The sequence below is a fragment of the Montipora foliosa genome, chromosome 14, assembly GCF_036669935.1.
Source record: "Montipora foliosa isolate CH-2021 chromosome 14, ASM3666993v2, whole genome shotgun sequence".
In the NCBI taxonomy this organism is placed as follows: Eukaryota; Metazoa; Cnidaria; class Anthozoa; order Scleractinia; family Acroporidae; genus Montipora; species Montipora foliosa.
Genome location: NC_090882.1, coordinates 17,421,473 through 17,440,592, shown reverse-complemented (window position 1 = coordinate 17,440,592; position 19,120 = coordinate 17,421,473). Strand labels below are relative to the sequence as shown.

Sequence of the window (19,120 nt, the reverse complement as noted above, 5' to 3'; positions counted from 1 at the left end):
TCCTTAGCTTTTTACCTTTTTTCTCGTCATGCTTTTTGGCACTTTCATAGATATATAATGGTAGGAGAAAATACTCAATATTTTTGCATTTTAGTTTGCAGCTTTTTTCACTGCAAGACATTACTGGTCTAGATGCCAGTCTAGATGGGAAAATCTAGACCGCGGTCAATATCGATTTCAGCCAATCAAATTCGTGAATTTGGTAGTTCCCAGTCCTTGTGAGACAGAGCCATATAATATTAATTAGGCTGTGTAAAGACAAAAGGGAAAACAGCTCACTTCCGGTTGCTGTCAGCATCTCAAAAACGTTATGTGCTTAAGGTCTCTACTAACACATACAACCTCCTCAGTCTTCTTCATAGCTTTCATAGGATATTGTTTATGAGGCAAACTTTTCTAAAAAAACAACTGCAGAAAGCATCTGTTATGATCATATCCTTTTTTGGTATTACTTGTTCATTTGACCAAGTGAGGGAGATGTAGAGAGAGACATCTGATATTTATACTAATTCAAAGAACTTTTATTCCCCTATTTAATTCCTCTCCCTTTACTTTGGTTAGATATGCAGGCTACTACACTTGGATCAGTTCCCCAGCCCAACATGGTGGCACCAGGGATGAGCCCACAGTCAGCAGCTGGTTATGTACAGCATCCTAATTACTCTGGAGTCCAATCCTTTACTGGCCAACCAATGGTGTACAGCAATTCACAGTGAGTAACGCACCAAATTGGCTCGGTCAAGGAGCTTGATAGTTTCCCTGTAGCAATAATTTATTATATCTTCTCAGCCAAATAATATGATTAAGTTATTGAGCATTCCTTTTGAGTAATAACTGTCGAAGACTAAGACCATAGTATGTGTGATTGGTTTTGAAACCAAGATCAAATTCATTACCCCAACCAACTAAGATTAAGGTAGATGGTTCCTGCATGGAAGCTGCTGGCATGTTGACCATAATCCACCATACATTCTAAAGACAAGCACTCATTACTCTGATCCAAGAAACAGTGGAAAGGAGAGAATGAAATGAGGAAAACACAATAATTTACTTACGTACTATACCATTGCCCACTCTCGCCAGCACAACACTGGTTGTAGCTCAGATTGGTCAAGATTGTGGTCAGTGCCAGAGTTTTGGGCAAATCCTGAAGGATGGTGATACAAAAAAAAAGAAGATCACTAATGTAGCTATATACATAATTATCGTAAATGATTTGAACCCAGGAGTCATATCATAATTAAGTAAAGTATGATTGTCCGGGTGAGTGTAGTCCTGAGAAGGACTGTTTGAGATGACATTGACTGACGTTTTGACAACCTGAGCGGAAGTCAAATTGACTCTGAAGATGACTTCCGCTCAGGTTGTCAAAACGTCAGTCAATGTCATCTCAAACAGTCCTTCTCAGGACTACACTCACCCGGACAATCGTACTTTACTTAATTATACATAATTATATTGCTCTTTTCTAGGTTTCCCATGATGAGTGTTGGAATGAATCCGTTCCTGGCTCAGCAGGTGAATTTGCATTCATAGAATTGTTTTACCTCATGGGGTGTGTGCAAATATAATCAATAGGGAGTTTAAGCACGTACGTTTTTGACACTCAAACGGCAACCGGAAGAGAACATTTCACGTGCCAGGGCAGTGGTGTCTCCCAGATTTTTATACCAATCATTTCCAATGGAGAAAAGACACTTAGTATTGTAAATGTGGTTGTGTGAAGACAAGTTAAAAGGGAAAACAGCTCACTTTGGGTTGCTGTCCGCTTCTCAAAAATGTGCGTGCTTAAGCTCCCTAATGACCACAACAAGAACGTAAGGCAGTTGTAAGACAACAAGAGTTTAAGGTGGTTGACACATCAGTTTCAACCGTTTGGAGGTAATTTCTTATAAGAAAAATGAACTCTACAATACTGTTTAACAAAAGGGCAATGTTATGGTACCAAATGAAACTAATTTCTTAACAAGATGTACTCGTTGGTGTGACGTACATGTAATAGGTCACCATGGCAATGGTAATAGCCATGGTGACCATTGCCATGGTTGCCTATTACCTATTATAGTCATCATTGGCTATCATCGTGACAAAGATGACCTGCAGGGGCCCGTTTCTCGAAAGTCCCGAAAACTTTTCGAGCCCGAAAAGCCATCTGTGAAATTGCTTACCGCTTGTTTTGGAAAGCCGATCTTTTAACATGCTTTCAAGGTAACAAAAAGAAAATTAACTGTGAAGTTTGACGAATTAAATGCTCTCCGTTCTTGAGTTACAAAAGGAATTGTGTCACCCGAAAATGGCCTGTAAAGTTTCGGGACTTTCGAGAAACGGCCTCCAGTTTCATATAACGGCACCATGACGTTACATGAAAGAGTTGGGTAGATTCAGTCCTTCCAAATGGTACAGTTAATATTTAATCCAATAAGTTTCATTGTGTTTTGGCATGGGGTGAATGTCAGCCTTCTATAGCTCTCCTAACCGTTACAAAAAATTACGTTAGGGAATTTAAGATCTTCGACGGTGACGGCCGACGAAAACGTCGCCTCAAAACCTAACTTTGCTTTATTTTATCATACGTCTCTTGCGATTATTCAGTCTCGTTCACGTCCTACAATATGGGCGAAGTATCCTAAAAATAAACTGGTACGAGCGTTCTCAGAGTGGAAATAGAGAATGCTTACGTTGTCGTCAAAACCTCAAATTTGGTGATTTCACGTCGTCCTTATTCAGAGGACCGCAAACAGACTTTGTAAAATCCGTGCTGCACGTGCAGCACGATTATTTATGCTCCTTTAACCAATGATATTATTGTTTTGTAACGTTGGGGACCTTAGGGCCGATTTACACGTTGGATTTACACGGTACGATTTTTGTCGCATGCGACAACGGCTTACGACAGGCCCTCGACACGATTTACGATTGTTGTGTGCGTCAGAAAAAATGTCGTAGCATTTTAAAACATGCTTTAAAATGCTGCGGCAATCGTAAGTCATGTCGTAGGCCTGTCGTGAGCTTGTCGCATGCGACAAAAATCGCACCGTGTAAATCGGCCCTAAGATCTACGACGTGACGGCATATTTAATGAGAAAAAACAATAGCTTTGCACGCACTGCACGTGCATTTTTAGTGTTTGTACATTTCTTTCACGTTTTCGGCAAATCTGCGACGTGAAATGACCAATTATCAAGTTTTACGGAGAACGTGAATAAAAGGTAGCGAATTTGAATGTTCTTTCGTAGATTCAATGCCGCATCTCTTAATTCAGTTCCTGGAAAGTTACACTAGTTTTTAAAGTTAGACAAGCCGACATAATGACGAAAAAGCTTAATAAACCTGAACTTGCAATTTAAAATGGCGTTTTCGTTACCGTCGCGTCGCAGATCTTAAACTCCCTATTGAGCCGAGAGAAGACAGTAGGCAAAAGGACGGGGGATCTGTCGTTTCTCTTCTAAGTGCTAAAAAAAACCTGACACAGAGTCTGTTACAGAGTTTGACCTCCAATGGTCAGGGAGGTGTTTCCGCAAGAGCTACGCCAAGACATCACTGCAGGCTCTCGGCCTTTTCTTTTCAAACTGTGTAAGGTCTCTTTAATATTCCATGTGATAAGTAATGTGACATGGGGAAATGTCTTGAGGACCTTTTCCAAAAAGTTCGGTTGGGAAACAGTGATAGCTGCACAATCCTTGCAAAGACTGTATGAATACAAGTATAAAGCGAATGAGAGAACTGAGTGATCCTCGCACCTTAATAGCTGGACAATTTAAGCAGCTGCCGCTTTATAGACACCTCAAAAATCCAGGTGGCTCCATTGGGAACCGTTTATAACCCGCACTTCAATCATCGAGTCCTTCACGGGAACAAATGACCCCAACAAATTGACCTGCTCCCAACTGTGACTTCGTAGCTCAGTTGGTAGAGCATCGCACTGGCATCGCAGAGGTCATCGGTTCGAATCCCATTGGACCCACCTGAATTTTTCAGTTGTCTTTAACAGAATATAGACCTCGTTTCAGTTGTGTGCTTAGTTACCTGGCCTTTAAATGAAAGCGAGGCTAGTCTTGACCTTTTTATGATACAGACCTCCCTTCTTTTCTTATGTTACTATCAAAACCAATAGAGTGGTAAAACTGCCGTTGGAAATTTAAATCTGAAACGGTTCGATTCTAAACACGTGATCTTAAACAAATTGTCATGTGATCCGAAAAATAATGTCACGTGATCCAAAAAAAGTGTTTCTTGTTGAATGCCATGGCCGTCAACGCGCTTTACTCGAACCACGTGACAACTTTTTAATGTCATGTGACGACTTCTTTTGCGGATCACGTGATAAGTTTTTTTTGAAGCCCGCATTTAAAAATTCTAACGGCAGATTTACCACTCTGGTGATTTTGATAGCAATGTTGTTGTTGTCATGCTAATTAGTAAGAATTTACATAAGAAAAGCAGTGAGGTTTCTATCAAAACAGGGTCAACTCCAGCCTCACTTTCATTCATAGGCCAGGTAACTAAGCACAATTGTAAAATGGTCTTTTGCTATTATTTTGTTGCCTGTAGGTCAAAAATATTTAGGAGGTACAAAAGGAGAAAAATAAGGTAGAACAGTGTTTTCATGATGTTTTGATAATCTTCGTATTGTTCTCTGTCAATCACAGATGTATGGTCTGCAAATTCAGGGGGGTGGGGCATTTTATCCTCCACAAGCTGCGACTATGCAACAACAGCAGCAAATGCAGACGCAAGCGGTTGACCCGTCACAACAACAGCAGGCTAGACGAAGACCGACGGCCGCGATACCAATTAAACCACCGCAGGTGAGTGTGCAACTTCCCTGTTACTTTATGGTCGTTTACGAAGGATACCAATATGCCTGAAGTTTTCCAAAGAAGCAACAATTTGGTCGCCTCAATTTGTTTTTTGACTGTCTTGTAGGAGAGGACGTGACTGCTTCGCGCCTTGTTGATCAACACCGAAATCAAAGGTTTCCAGGCCAAGAGGATAATGGGATAGGAGTTAGTGCGGGTCACGTGACATGCTTGCGTTTCTACTCCGACGAGGACAGTCATTTGTGCCATAACAAAGAATGGAAGAGTTTGTTTTCTCTTTGAAGTGATTGGTGGTGACAGAAAACTAAAGGCTCTGTTCAGATAGATTTTTTTTGCACATCTTGCGTTTGTCGTTTTATAAGTGTTATTTCAACAGAAACGTTTTGAATTTTGACTGTTTACGAAGGGCTTATCCCGTCAAAGCAAGCAGTTTAGAATCACAAATAAGTATTCTCGGAATAGTCAGAGTGTGGAATAGTCGTAGATTCGACTTCTGTTACCGAATGTATTCGGAATCTTTCCGACTATACCCAAATCACAATGGCTGGGTGATGTTTTCTGGCGAACTTTTCCGAATGGACGAACTGCTATCCACTTGTTCGCTCGCTTCTAAAAATGCGCCCTTAAGTTAATGCTTTGGCCAATCATGTGCACAGGAGGCAAAGAGAATTAAATGACCAATCAAATGTAGCCTGTTCCGTGCTCCCAGATACTAGGGAAAGAGAAAAAAAGTGCGTGCGAAAAATGAGTGGGGGCTTGGGTCGAGGCGCCTCACCTCCTCCCAAGCCCCCACTCGCTTTTCCCACGCGGTTGTTTTCGTTTTCCCGACTATCTGGGAGCCTGGGACAGGCTAAATCAAATGCGATGCATTAAGCCAGCGCAAAGCGCGGGAAAACTCCATAATTGGTTTCGGCTTTGTCTCAAATTGAATAAACATATTTGCGTGAGATCATTTAAGCCAATCACAAAGTTTGCTTTGGATGAAACTCGAATTATCTTCATTGTGGGAATTTCATCTGTTTTCAAAGTTGAGGATCAGGCTGTCCAAACGTGCATTTTTTTTTTGTAATACCAAATAGAGAAGGTTTTTCATAGAATTTTAAAGTATTAAATATTACATTTTGATGGTTCGAGAAAATTTAACTAGTAGAATAACTTTGCTTCTTAAGTCTTTTCCCAGCTTGTATCAATTTACCACGAGTTATCTTTTGAATATTTCTCTCTCTTGTTTTAATTTTCCCTGTTGATTGTTTATTCTTCAAGATTTTATAAAGTTATGTTACTTTCTTCATATTAAGATAGAAGGCCATACGATGGACTTTGGAACTGACTCCATGAAAGCAGGAAATTCCGATTTTGTAGCTGTGGCTGCAGTTTCCACTTATTCTGCTTCTGTTAATAAGGGCAGTGTTAGGTGCAATCTCCGATATCTTTTATGTTTAATAGGACTTTGTTTCGGTCCTTCAAATTGTAAAACTGATTTATATAAAATTGTAAAAATAGTGTGAAGAGTTTTTTTGTGTGGAATGTTTTTCCGTCTCGTTTGTGGAACTGGGGAAAGGAGGTGAACATGAGAAATGGAGGCTTTTCGTCAAGGGTTGGAAAGAAATTGTTACTTTTATCCCCTGGAGAGGTGAAGAAATTCAAGAGTCCTTGGGCATACGCAAACACGAAAGTAAAGGATCATAAATGTGAAATCCCGCAACAAAATCTTCCACTTTTTGTGTTCAGTAAAATACTCATTTACATCGGAAAGCAGTTTCAAAAGGAAAGTTTCCTTTCTCACTCCCATTCTTCAGCATATCCGAATTTGGCAATTTCTCAGTTTTCGGTCAGTGTAAAACGCAGACTGCAGACTTCAGACCAGGGGTAAAATGCAGACTGAGGTTATAACGTAACTGTTGAAAAAGCCCAAACCCCTTAAAAATGGTAACCTTAGGCCTAATTAGGCCTAGAACAATATTTAGGCTTAACTGTTAGGCTGTTAGCATTTCTAATGGGTTTGAGCTTTTTCAACAGTTAAATTATAACCTCAGTCTGCATTTTATCCCCGGTCTGCAGTCTGCGTTTTACACTGACCGCCTTTTAAAAGCAAACAGTTTGCAATTTGCGATAAGTTTCAATCGTTTCTTGCAGAACACTACAGAAACAAATGATTTCTCATTGTTGCAGTATACTGAAAACATTTGTGAGATAACTAATGAGGTAACGTTAGCCTATCAGAGACACGCGCATGTAAGAGCGCGTGTGTTGGTGACATCCTCACGGTAAACTCGATGGTAAATATCGCTTTTGAAATCTTTGCACCTGTTGAAACTGTCGCATATTTACGTATCCACCTTTAAACAACTAGGGCCAGAACTACTTACTTCCAAGATTTAAAAATGGCTGGTTTATTTTAGTAATTTTTTATGACCTGACGAATAAAATGATCGAGTCTCGTCCCCAGACCCCATCGTGTACGAAACGTACAACAGGTATATCCTTCATGCTAGCCCACACATAGAGGCACTTTTAAGTTTTTTCATCGAAGTGAATGAGTAATAAGCAACATGGAGGCGTTTGAAGGTGAAGATAAAACTTGCCTCAATGTTGAAGGGCTTTTGAGCGATTTGCAAAACTTAATCGACGATCGTGAAACTGCAGATGTCGTATTCCTTATTGGGAGAGACGAAGTTACGATGTACGCGCACAGATTGATTTTGGTGGCGCGCTGCAAACACTTCCGAAATCGTCAAAGGGAATTGTGGTCTTCCAAATCACTTAACAATCAGTTGACAGTAAGGAAGCCTGATCGTCGTCCGGATGTTTTCCGTGAAGTACTCACATTTATCTACACTGGAAAGGTATCCTTGAAACGTCATTTGTTATCTGGGTCAGTAGGACATTTCATTGAGTGTATGCTCAGGACATTCCAGGGGGTCATACATGAAATCCTTACCTGCGTCTGTGTGGGTTTTTTTTTTTTTGCACGTACGGTCCGTAAAGTATACAAATTCTTAAGCATTCCACTGATACCTCGTTTGATCACCTGCCGCTACAAGAAGCGACAAAGAGTTCAAACACTTACACCATTTTAGGAATGTCAAAAGGGCATAACTAAACCACGAAACAGCGAAACAAAAAAACAGCGAAACAAAGCACTAAAACACCATGTATGATCCCACCATACATTGAATACTAACCGACAAAGGTTGGATTTGAGATTAAACATCGTTTTAGGCCTAATTAGGCCTAAAATGTTATTGCTCCTAATCTTAGTCTTAATCTGAATCCTAATCTTAATCTCAATGAATTAGGAGCAATGACGTTTTAGGCCTAAGTAGGCCTAAAACGAGATTTGATCTCAAATCCAACCTTCGTCGGTTAGTATTCAATGTAAGGTGGGGTCATACATGGTGTTTTAGGGTTTCGTTTCACTGTTTCGTGGTTTAGTAAGGCCCAATGTCAAATAAATACCCGAAGCCCCCACCCATCTAGATCATTCCATGTAACCTCCCTCCCCCCCTAACATTTGAAAAGGGAGGGGGAAAGTGCAAGTGAAGAAATTGTATGCTAAGATGAATTTTTCATAATTGTGGTGTTTCCAGTACGGTGGTTTTCACTGAGAAGACCGCAAGTCTCCAGGTGTTACGAAAACAAAGACCCTTGAAAACTAAGACCTAAGACCCTGGGTCTTAGTTTTTGCAGTAAGAAAACTAAGACCCCGGGGTCTTAAAGCGCCACTACGACGAAAATTTTTGGTTTTCTTTTCAAATTTCTTCAACGTCAATTAAGTCAATATGTTCAAAATGATACAATGCATTTAAATTTGAAACAATAGAAGCAAGATAAGTCAGGAAATAGCCAGCCAAAAACCGCTAAAAATCTGTCCGCCATTACTCGGACGGCATTGGAGAAGCCTGCGATTATTTTGTAAGCAGTCTTCACGCAAGACTTGGCTCGTGACGTCATACGCGCATCGCTTCGTGGGTGTTTGACAAAGCGAACAAGTCGATCAAGGAGTAATGTATATAATATGAGCAAAAAGCAATTCGGCGATCTCTCACATCTCATAGACAGCATGGGAAATTAGCCGCGTTTATTTTAAGCGTTGCGCATATGACGTCAGACCCCAGGCGATCCAGCTACACCCAACCCTTTTCCTTGCTCACGGTCATTTGCCGTTCGAGTAATGGCGGACAGCGAAAACCGAAAAACTATGTTACAATCATACTTTCCATGGGAATTTTGAGATAAAAATTTGGCATGATACCCCTTTAGTACGTTTATTTTCAAAATCTAAAGAAAAAAGGACATGCAAAATTTTCATCATAGTGGCACTTTTAAGTCTTAAGTCTTAAGTCCAAGGGACATGTCCTTAGAACTGATACAGGAAGGACTTGCTTGATTGTTCTCTTTGCTTTCAGGTTCAGCTGCAAAGTCGCACAGCCTTTGAAATGTTGAGAATTGCTGAAGACCTAGAAATCACAGATTTACAGCATGCTTGTGAACAGTTTTTCATGGACAATCTTAGCGTGAACAATGCATCTGAGTTTCTTATGGATGCCACGTCTGTTTCAAAAGGAGTGGGTACTGGGGGTGTGTCATCCTTAATAGACAGGTGTGTTGCATTCATGGAAGAAAATGCTGAGGAAATTGTGAAAACTGAAGGATTCCTTCTCCTTTCTAAACCAGCAATGATCAGGCTTGTGTCCAGTAATCAGGTGACAGAATATTTCATTTTTTTAATGTCAAGTATGGGCTGTTTTAATATATTAAACAATTAGGGCTACGGGTCAATAGCCCACGAGGGCGAAGGGTCTAATTGTTAGTATCACCCAACTAGTCGGACAGAAAAGGCAATAAAAAAGTTAGCAAATGCAAGCTGAAAATATATTTATTTGGGAATTAAATGAAAGAAAGCATCAGGCCTTTCCCTACTCGAGGACTATTACTAACAGTCCTCTAGTAGCGTAGCCAATCAAAATGCAGCATTTGCATCAGTCCACTAGTTGGGTGATACTAATAACTGATATCACTTGAAGGAGTAGGAAATAGGGGGTGGGGCGTGCAGGGGGTGGGGGGGGGGTGGGTGTTAGAGTTCTTTTAGTCTGTTGATGCTGGATTGTTCATCCTCAGCCAAGAGGGACAACAAGTACCCTGTCATTCTATGATGGATACGCTGATATGGACTGGCATCCAGACCAGGGAGGTGTGGGTATCTTGTAAAAAAGGAAAGGAAAGGAAAGGAAGTCAACTTTATTCAAGTGTCTAGTCTTCTAGTGCTGGAGCACTAACAGGCCATTTCCGAGTTCATGTCTGACTGCTCTTCATAGCAAGTTTAAGTGCAAAGTTTTTCTTATGAAAATTTGTTTTCGTTCATATGTAAAGTAGAACTAATTACCATCACAAAAACTTTGCACTTAGACTCGCTTTGAAGAGCAGGCAGACAGACATGAACTCAGAAATGGCCTATTGGGGACTGTCACTGTAAGCTGAAATAAACAAATTAATGCAAATCAAATCAAATATAATAGCTTTTTGAGTAGAGGGGAAAACCAGAGTGCCTGGAGAAAAACCTCTTGGAGCAGAGAAGAGAACCAACAAACTCAACCCACATATGACGCCGAGTCTGGGAATCAAACCCCGGACCACATTGGTGGGAAGCGAGTGCTCTCACCACTGCGCCAGCCCTGCACCCTGGACTTACTTTCTATTCAGTTATGCTTGTGGTTCACTGATGCTGGGTATTACATGGTATACTAGCGTTATTCCCATCTGTGAGAGAATAATTAACAATTATTCACCAAAGGTGAAGTGAATGTTGGTGAATACTTACCGAGACGTAGTTGAGGTAAAGGGTTCCCCAATATTTACTGAGCCTGAGGCAAATAATTGTTTTAGTGTAATTTTCAGCGGTGAATATCAAGAAAGTGCAAAACAACGTGCTAAAACAATATAAAAAGGCACGAAAAGTGCTTGATTGGCTTGGCAACCACGCCGCCAAAATTTTATATTCACCGGGTGGTGCAGTGAATATAACACTAAATTCTTATATTGACATCTGAAAATTATACTAATAATAGACAGAGAGTACTAATCGTCGTGAAAAAATGTTACTTGTTGCCAAATCAACGCAAGTTGTTTGATAAGAACATAATCGAAACATTCATTCTGCTAACTAGTATCAGAGATTTCTTTGTCAGGTAGTCATGAGAAGTTAGTGTTAAATCAGGTCTCACAGCTCTCAAGCTGATAATATTCTAATACCTGTCTTGACTGACAATTCATTGAAGTTGTGAGGAGGATTTATGTAGCAATTACTCCTGGCAGTCAAAGGTTGAAGGTTAAAAGCTTATTTCCTTGATATACAGTTTGCGGTGTCAGAGGAGGACCTTTGGCGAGCAGTTCTCCTGTGGGGAAAAAGGAAATCTGGCGTGAACAAACCAACTAATCAATGGTCTGAAGAGGACAAAGCCAATATAAGAGAGGTAAAGAGAGGTGTCACAGACAATGCTTTTTCAATGCTCAAATTGTTTTAACCCAAGTTACTTCTTATTTTTGGTTTTCTTCATCCAAAGCGAATAACTGGCCTTAGCAATACTAAAAATATATATTTATTTTTATTGATATTAGTTACTCCCAGTCATGCTCCAAAACCTCCAAAGATTGCTGACTTTGAGTGGACGTTTTGGATTTCACGGCCCGCCTTTACTACTCATGTTCCAAACTGACCAATTTGACCTCAGAGGGTTGGATCTAGGGACAAGTGATGTCATTTACTCACTATCTTAATATTTCTCTTGTGCAAATGCAGCTTCTTATTATATGCAAAACTTGAGATTAATTAAACTTCTGAAAGCCCGAAACTTCTGTCAGTGCTGCATATTAATTCAGCTGTGCACACATGCATTGCATTCTTAAACTAGTGAGTCTTTGCCACATTTTATTTTGTCTCCTGGATCCACGTTGGTAATGGCAGACCATTAAAGTAGGAAAATTCCAATTAAAATAAACCGGTGTCTTTTAATGTCAAATGTTTAATTAAACTTGGCTCACTTATTGTTTAGTTAACCCAGTGACACCTCAAACACTGTAGGACGCCTCCAGTTGGCGAGTAAAATTGTCTAGCGTTAGAGTAAAACCTGTCAAGCATTACTCCGAGGTGTCAATGGATTAACAATTACCAGTAGTTTTGAAATCTAAAGAAAAAGAAGAATTGATTTTTTTGGTCATAGTAGCACTTTAAAGGTAACTGTATTTAGAAAACAGTCCTAAGAAAATATGCACGCTGATTGGTTAAAAATCATGTTTCTAGAACTCAATGGAGACACAAAACTAGCACGAGCTGTTGATGTAGTGATGGCGCGAGCAAAGAGAATTTACACTTTGATAATTAGAGTTAACAAGTTGTTTTCCTTTTTCTCGTTGCGTTGTTTTCTATGAGTGAAAGTTTGGGAGAACTCGAAAAAGCTGTGGAAACACTCGCCTACGGCTCGTATTCCCATAGCATTTCTCGTTCTCCCAAACTTTCACTTGTGTTTCTATGACTCGATAGAAACACAGTACATGTTTTCTATTTCTTAAACAATAGTATAATTTTTTTGCCTTTCCACTTTTCACTGAGGTATTTGTTCATCATGAGCTTTTAGTGACATTTTAATTTCATTTGTTTCGGTGGTAGGCTCTGTCAGGAGTTATAGAGTACATCAAGTTACTACTCATTGATAGCACTGTGTATGCAGAGGAAGTGGAGCCCACTGGAGTAGTACCTATGGAGGTATCGTTAGAGAGGTACGAGACAATAAACTACCTTTAGTGACTTCTCTTTGTTTTGCTGTCTTGTGGACATGTTGTGATACCTGGATAAAGCTTTAAACATCAGCTTTTGAATTTTCTGTTTAAAAAATTTTACCTTGATTCATATTTCAAGACGCATTCTTAAAAAAACGTTTGTTCTTCTTTTGGAATTTATACAAATGTGTCAAACCTATACTCTTTTCTTTTGCTTAGGTATCGCTTTGCAGCAGTTCCCACCCATTTTAGAAAAACGGAAGACCCACGGTTACAGCCAAGAGCATCTCAAAAGTTGTTCCATAACACAATCCTCTTGTCCAAGGATTGTCTTAGGTTTCAACATACACTGAACGCTTGGTTTGGCAATGAACAACAGGAGTGGCAACTGCTGTATAGAGCATCCAAAGATGGATTCTCTGCTGCTGCATTTCATGAGAAATGTGATGGTCATTCACCAACTCTTACTGTTGTTCTTGTTAGTAACAATTTTAGCCTTTCACTGTAACAAGTGACTTTGTAGACTTAACACTGTCTAGCACCTCATAATATGTAATCATCCAAGGGACAGCTGAAGCACTGAAAGAGAAGAGCAGGCCTGGCAAGAAAGATGGTTGCAATCAATGATAATTTATTTATCTTGATCTTGATGCAGTGTTGCGTGCACTTTATGCTGTAAAGATGCATTTCACTATCAAAAGGCAAAATAGTGAAGAACATAGCATCCTTATGGAAAGTCATACCTTTTTTATGTAATCTTTATTCCTGTGGTCGTGAAGTATTGTCTTTATGTTTTGGAGTTTTGTCATAGTGTGCTGCAGCAATATTATCATGTGGTGTGGTTTTATTATGTGGCCAGGTTTTGTCATTATGTGACGAGATTTGCTGGTTACTTGTTATGTTTCCATCATGATGTGTTGAGGTGTTTTTTTGATGTACTGTGTTTATAATCACATAAGGGGTGAAACTCGATGTCACAAAAGAACCTCACCACATGAAATGTAACCATGTAGCATGTCAAAGGAAGACCGCAATACGGCATGATGGAAACACAAAACCTAACCATCAAACTTTGTCACATAATGACAAAACCTCACCACATAATGACAAAACCACACCACAAGACAAAACTTCCAAGACCAAAAAAATAAGGAATACTTAAGAAAGTTATGGCTTTCCATACATCCTTGTTTGCAGAACTGTTCTATGTTAGCAACACAGACAAGCCACTTCTTTGGTCTTCTTCTCCACTTGCTTAGTTACATTTAATAGCTCCTTCTATAGTTCCTATACAAATTTGCCTTAAGGTTAAAAACAAGTCGCTACCACCAGAATAATATCTAGCCAAAAATACTGGTAGGTCTTTAAGTTTACATTACTTTTAAAAAATATTATTGTTGCATAAACCTTAATAATCAACAGTTAAAAATCACAACCTCATTAGCTTAATAATTTTGTGGAGTACCTCAAGGTTCTTTTCTTGGATCTATTCTTTACTTACTTTAGACACCTTTGGCTGGCATTCTTTGTTACTACAAGCTACCATAATTTTTTTCTCTATGCTGTTATTGCTCAGTTATGTATTGATGTTTGGACTCTTGTAATACTTTTAACAGTGAGCAACAATGATTAAATTTCAGTCTTCAAATGGGAGTTTGTGTGGAGGCTTTAGTGATCAACCTTGGCAAAGTGATATTCCACGTGGGAAGTACATCCTTTCTGACAGGTGGGACTTCAAGTACACTCACTCAACGATTTTCATAATTTTGTGGAATCTCATCGAATGGCCAAACTACATTTTGGCTTCCACCAATCAAAGGAAATCAATAATAATTATTATTGTTGCATGACATATCCTACCAATCAGCATCTTTGGTTCCCATGGTACATTCATACATTTGAACTTGACGCTGATGGAAAGTGATGGATTATGTACGAATCTTTTTACTTAAAAACCTTTAAAAAGATATCATAATGGTATTTGAGCTGTGAACTAAACAAAGAGGCCAATTCACTTTCCAGAGGTGGAGTCAATCTTCCCGGGTATTTGTGGAAATTTGATTGATGGTAACCAAGACACAGTTTGGTGCTTAGCGCTTGAGGTTGAGATTCTGCAGAATTATGAAAATCGCAGTAATTCACTTTATTTTGTCACTCAGGGCTTTCTTGTTCACGCTGATCAATCCTGAAAGTGTTCCTCCAAGCAAGTTTGATGTAACACATCCCAAGTATGCTACTCTTCATCACCCAAGGTTGGTTAGATTTGTGTTGTACCTTTAAGCACAGGCCAATCTTGCCACTTAAGTGTTGCAACGTATTGGAAATTTTTCATTAGAGACAAGTGACCCAAGTACATGTGTCTCCTTTCCTTTTGTTTGCTTTGGCAACAAACACCTTTCTCACATGTCTGGGCAATGTGTATCATTTTTTCTGTCTGTGGAATCAGGGTTTTAAGGAAGGGTTGGCGGCTTCACTCGAATTTTCCATCTGTAGTTTGATTAGGATTAAATCATCCTAACTTTTATGAATAACACGAGAAACAGGCACCACAAAACACAGACCTTGGATTGGCCAAGTTTTGTTCATAAAAAAGTATGGAAGAAATATGTTTTCAAAGAATTCCCTCTGACCCCTCTAGAAGTATGCACCTTCAGTGCTTGTGGTACATTCACCGCCTACTCCTTAGATTTCTCCACTCATTTGTATTCTCGTTGAAAACCCTGATGGAACCAATATGATATATGCAGTATTTGACATCCTCTCTGACATCAGTCCTTTAAGATGAGCCACACCCTCTGGTCACACCTCTTAAAAGGGGTGATTATGCCTCCTTCTCTTTTGACCTCCACTCTACCTTTTCATTTGAAAAGAACACGTTGGATGCAAGAGATCTCTATATTGCCAGAGAAAGTCGATACATGCCATTTTAGACCATCATATTGGGATAATGTTCATTGTAATTTATGTAATGTTTAATACTTGAGTAAAACTCCATCTTGAATCTCTTAAACTCTCTTCCTGGTTGCAACCTATTAAAAAGTCCCTGCGAGACAGGCAAGCCAGTAGAATGACTTTATTTCCTTAGTCAGACGTGTTCAGTTTGTCCATACTGAATAAATCTAATTTGATTAATTTGCATTTCAAGCCTGTGTGATTTTCTGTTGCAGGTATGGCCCCATGTTTGGTGCTGGTGCTGACCTTTGCATTTCTGATGAGTGTAACGAGAGGCCTGATTCGTACTCTAACTTGCCTCACTCCTATGATGGTCCTCAGGCCTCTAGCAGCCTGCTAATGGGCGACTACAATTTTACAGTGAGGGACTATGAAGTGTTTGGTTTAAAGAATGAACATTTGTATGAGAGAGTTTAAGAAACGGAAGTTACATGCCGAAATATTTGCATGAGAGTATCTTTAGATGACCAGACAAGGTTGTTGAAGGACAGGTCTGATTTAAGGGGGAGTCTCCAAAAAAAAGTAATGTAAATATTTTCCAGTAAAATGGTTGTAAATAGCCAAAGGAACATTATATAAATATTTATGTTGAGGTCGTATGTTGTGATAAAAGTTTCCTGGAGGCAGAACCAAACAAAAGATCTTTTAATGTATTGACTATTTTTGTACCCTTTGTAAAAAAAAGTTTGATAATAAAAAACTACTATATTCTAATAATTCTATATTGGATTGAAGTTTGTTGATCTTGTCCCCTGGCACCCATAAAAAAACCGGAAGTTAATCTTTGCCTGAATCCAACTCTGAACCGTCGCTCGAGGGGTACTACGTGGTATAAGCCCGCACAAAACATCTCGAGCGCCTTCTTTCAGTTCTTTGGTACAATTGTCAACTTTATACTCTGCTAACTACGAAACTTCTATAACCCTGTTACCTCTGTGACTCTGTTACCTTTGTAACCCTGTTACCTTTGTAACTCTGTTACCTTTGCAACTTCGTTACTTTGTTACCCCAAAGGTAACAGAGTTACAAAGTAAGAGGGTTAGAGAGGTAACGGGGTTACAGAACTTAGTTTTCACTACAAGAATCTTGTATTCATCTGTAATTTTTGTGTATTACTCGCATCGGGTTATAGGCGTATATATATAGGGTTGCAGAGGTTACAAAAGTATCAGGGTTAGGTAACAGAGTTACAAAGTATGGTGGTTCAATTGGTTGAGCACTGGGCTCCCATGCGGAAGGTCGTGAGTTCGAGTCCGGGTCTTAACATAACTGAGCAGACTGGTGAAAAAGTGCTGCCTTTGTAATTACATCCGCAAAATGGTTAGACTTTCAAGTCTTCTCGGATAAGGACTATAAACCGTAGGCCCCGTCTCACAAACCTTCAATGTTCATAAAAAGCCTGTGGGATGTTAAAGAAAAACTATCCTAAACATTCATAAAAGCTAACCTTAGGCCTAAAAACGTTTGTTTAGGCCTAATTAGGCCTAAGGTTAGCTTGTATGAATGTTTAGGATATTTTTTGCCCTTAAAGAGGGCAACCCTAAAACCCTGAATCCGGAATCTGGAATCACAGGTCATTGTTTTACCAATACAGAGAGTAAAAACTATCCTAAACATTCATAAAAGCTAACCTTAGGCCTAAAAACGTTTGTTTAGGCCTAATTAGGTTTAAGGTTAGCTTTTATGAATGTTTAGGATATTTGTATTGGTAAAACAATGACCTGTGATTCCGGATTCCGGATTCCGGATTCCTGATTTTAGGGTTGCACCGTTAAAGATCCCACACACTAGTCGAAAAGTGTAGGGCACGGTAGTTGGTGGTGTTGTACATTTTGGTCTGGCCTTTCCTTCAGAAATGTGGTTGGCTTGGCGTAATCTTCTGAATGGACTACTGATCAATGAGACCACATTGCAGCAAAACAGACGGTAGTCAAATTGAAGGAGTCCAAGTGCTGAAACTGGTAAACAAGGTAAGAGATCAGAGTTACAAAAGTAACGGGTTACAGAGGTAACAGAGCTACACAGGTAACAGTTTCGTAGTTAGCAGAGTATTAAGTTGACAATTGTACCAAAGAACTGAAAATATACTGTCAGAAGAAGGCGCTCGGGAACTGAAATACTGCTCGGGACGTTTAGTGGCGGCTTACACCACTTAATAGCCCGCTCGAGAACTGGTCATTTTACCCACAATCCTCAGAGGTAAATATTGGATGGTCGTCCATCTTGAAAGAAACTGAGGTCGAAGAGAAGGCAAATACAATACTTTTTCTTCCTGAAACTATCCATCATGTTTGTGCATCGAGCCTGTAACACATTGAAGTTTGGATTATTTCGGAGATCAATGGCTACTGCTGGTCGACGACCAGACACTCCCCAAAAGATGGTGTGTATTCAATTTGATATTCTCTCCGTGTCCTTGTGCATGCTAGTTGAGTTAACCTCCTAGAAATTACGTTTATGCAATAGTGAAAAGAAATCTCCTTGTAAACTAGGTGATGAAAGCTTTCACTGTACAAATTTCAAGCAATAACTTTCACTACATGTCTCAAACTTTCAACCTTTTTCGTTCCACAGACTACGTTTCACCAAGTTGCTGCATTTACGGCTATATTCTGTGGAATTCTAGGACCTGGAATAGTGCTGATGTTAACACGCGAGAAACCAAGTTCTCAACATTGATGTTGAGGGTGATGATTAATTTCTGCTATAAAATCGTTATTGTGAAAATCTGTATATGTTTCATGCACTCTTTGTCAATTTTGAAGAAACTGTAAAGAAAATTCTGATGTCATTTTTGTTACATTTCATGTATTGCCAATAGGTGGAGTTGCAGTGGAAATTGGAAAACGTTTGATGTAGAGTCACTCAGTAAAACTGTAAATTTCACTCCGTTTAAACACATGTCATCAATAAATGTTAAATTTTTGGCTTGTTACTTTTCAGTGGTTTTCAGTGACTGTTGAGCATCTAAATTGTATTCGGGCTGTGACAACAGATGCTGATGACAACCAATTCAATGGCTTTGTAAAATGAGTGAAGCCAGGGATAGGTGTAGGAAATCACGTACAAGAATGTAGAAATAATGTTAGTTTTACCCTTGCCTATGATTAGTGGAAGATGACGAGCCATGTGTAGTAATGAGTAAGTAACTGGTTATGTCACCCAAAAGTCATCTCGCCCAAAATGAGAGCTATGTAGCCTGAAACTTTATCTATGGCTTGATATCTATACTCGCTTCTATTCACATTGAAGTAAATTGTCAAAAAAATAGCTGGAAATTAAAATACAGGATTGCCTCATTCCTCAATATTTAGGTCATTTAGATAACATTTTTAAATGTACTGAAAGTTGCTTTCAAAATGCTTAAACATTAAGTAGCTTACATCGACTATACCAGTTAACTTCACATGATCAAATTTTTGGGAAACAGACCTCTTGATCTTGGCAACATAGCTCTAGATCTGGTTTTGAAGTCTACCTTTGGGTGACTATACCAAAGCAATAAGAAGCCTAGTTTCAACACTTGATGTTGAAACCTGTTGTAAGTCAAAAGTGACTTTGTGGTGTTGCTA

At 39.3% G+C, this 19,120-nt stretch overlaps 2 protein-coding genes and 1 long non-coding RNA gene across 3 annotated transcripts in view; all 3 read left to right on the top strand.

The window, feature by feature from the left end:
• LOC137985223 (peptidyl-prolyl cis-trans isomerase G-like) overlaps positions 1-6,323 on the top strand; it is a 25,614-nt gene extending 19,291 nt beyond the window's left edge. Inside the window, exons 14-17 of the mRNA XM_068832766.1 lie at positions 562-712; positions 1,473-1,518; positions 4,650-4,808; positions 4,927-6,323. Of these exons, the coding sequence (XP_068688867.1) occupies positions 562-712; positions 1,473-1,518; positions 4,650-4,808; positions 4,927-4,938 (368 nt within the window). The 3' untranslated portion in view covers positions 4,939-6,323. The remainder of the gene's footprint in view (positions 1-561; positions 713-1,472; positions 1,519-4,649; positions 4,809-4,926) is intronic.
• Positions 6,324-7,330: 1,007 nt separating this feature from the next.
• Positions 7,331-16,269, top strand: LOC137984775 (serine-enriched protein-like). The gene is made up of 8 exons (XM_068832050.1): positions 7,331-7,666; positions 9,230-9,526; positions 11,177-11,293; positions 12,487-12,596; positions 12,816-13,074; positions 14,237-14,322; positions 14,756-14,848; positions 15,764-16,269. The coding sequence occupies exons 1-8, from the start codon at positions 7,373-7,375 to the stop codon at positions 15,963-15,965; spliced, it is 1,458 nt and encodes a 485-aa protein (XP_068688151.1). The 5' UTR covers positions 7,331-7,372; the 3' UTR covers positions 15,966-16,269.
• Positions 16,270-17,757: 1,488 nt separating this feature from the next.
• Positions 17,758-18,483, top strand: LOC137984898 (uncharacterized). Its single transcript, XR_011119194.1, has 3 exons — positions 17,758-17,931; positions 18,123-18,235; positions 18,370-18,483. It is a non-coding gene; the product is annotated as an uncharacterized lncRNA (long non-coding RNA).
• Positions 18,484-19,120: the final 637 nt, after the last annotated feature.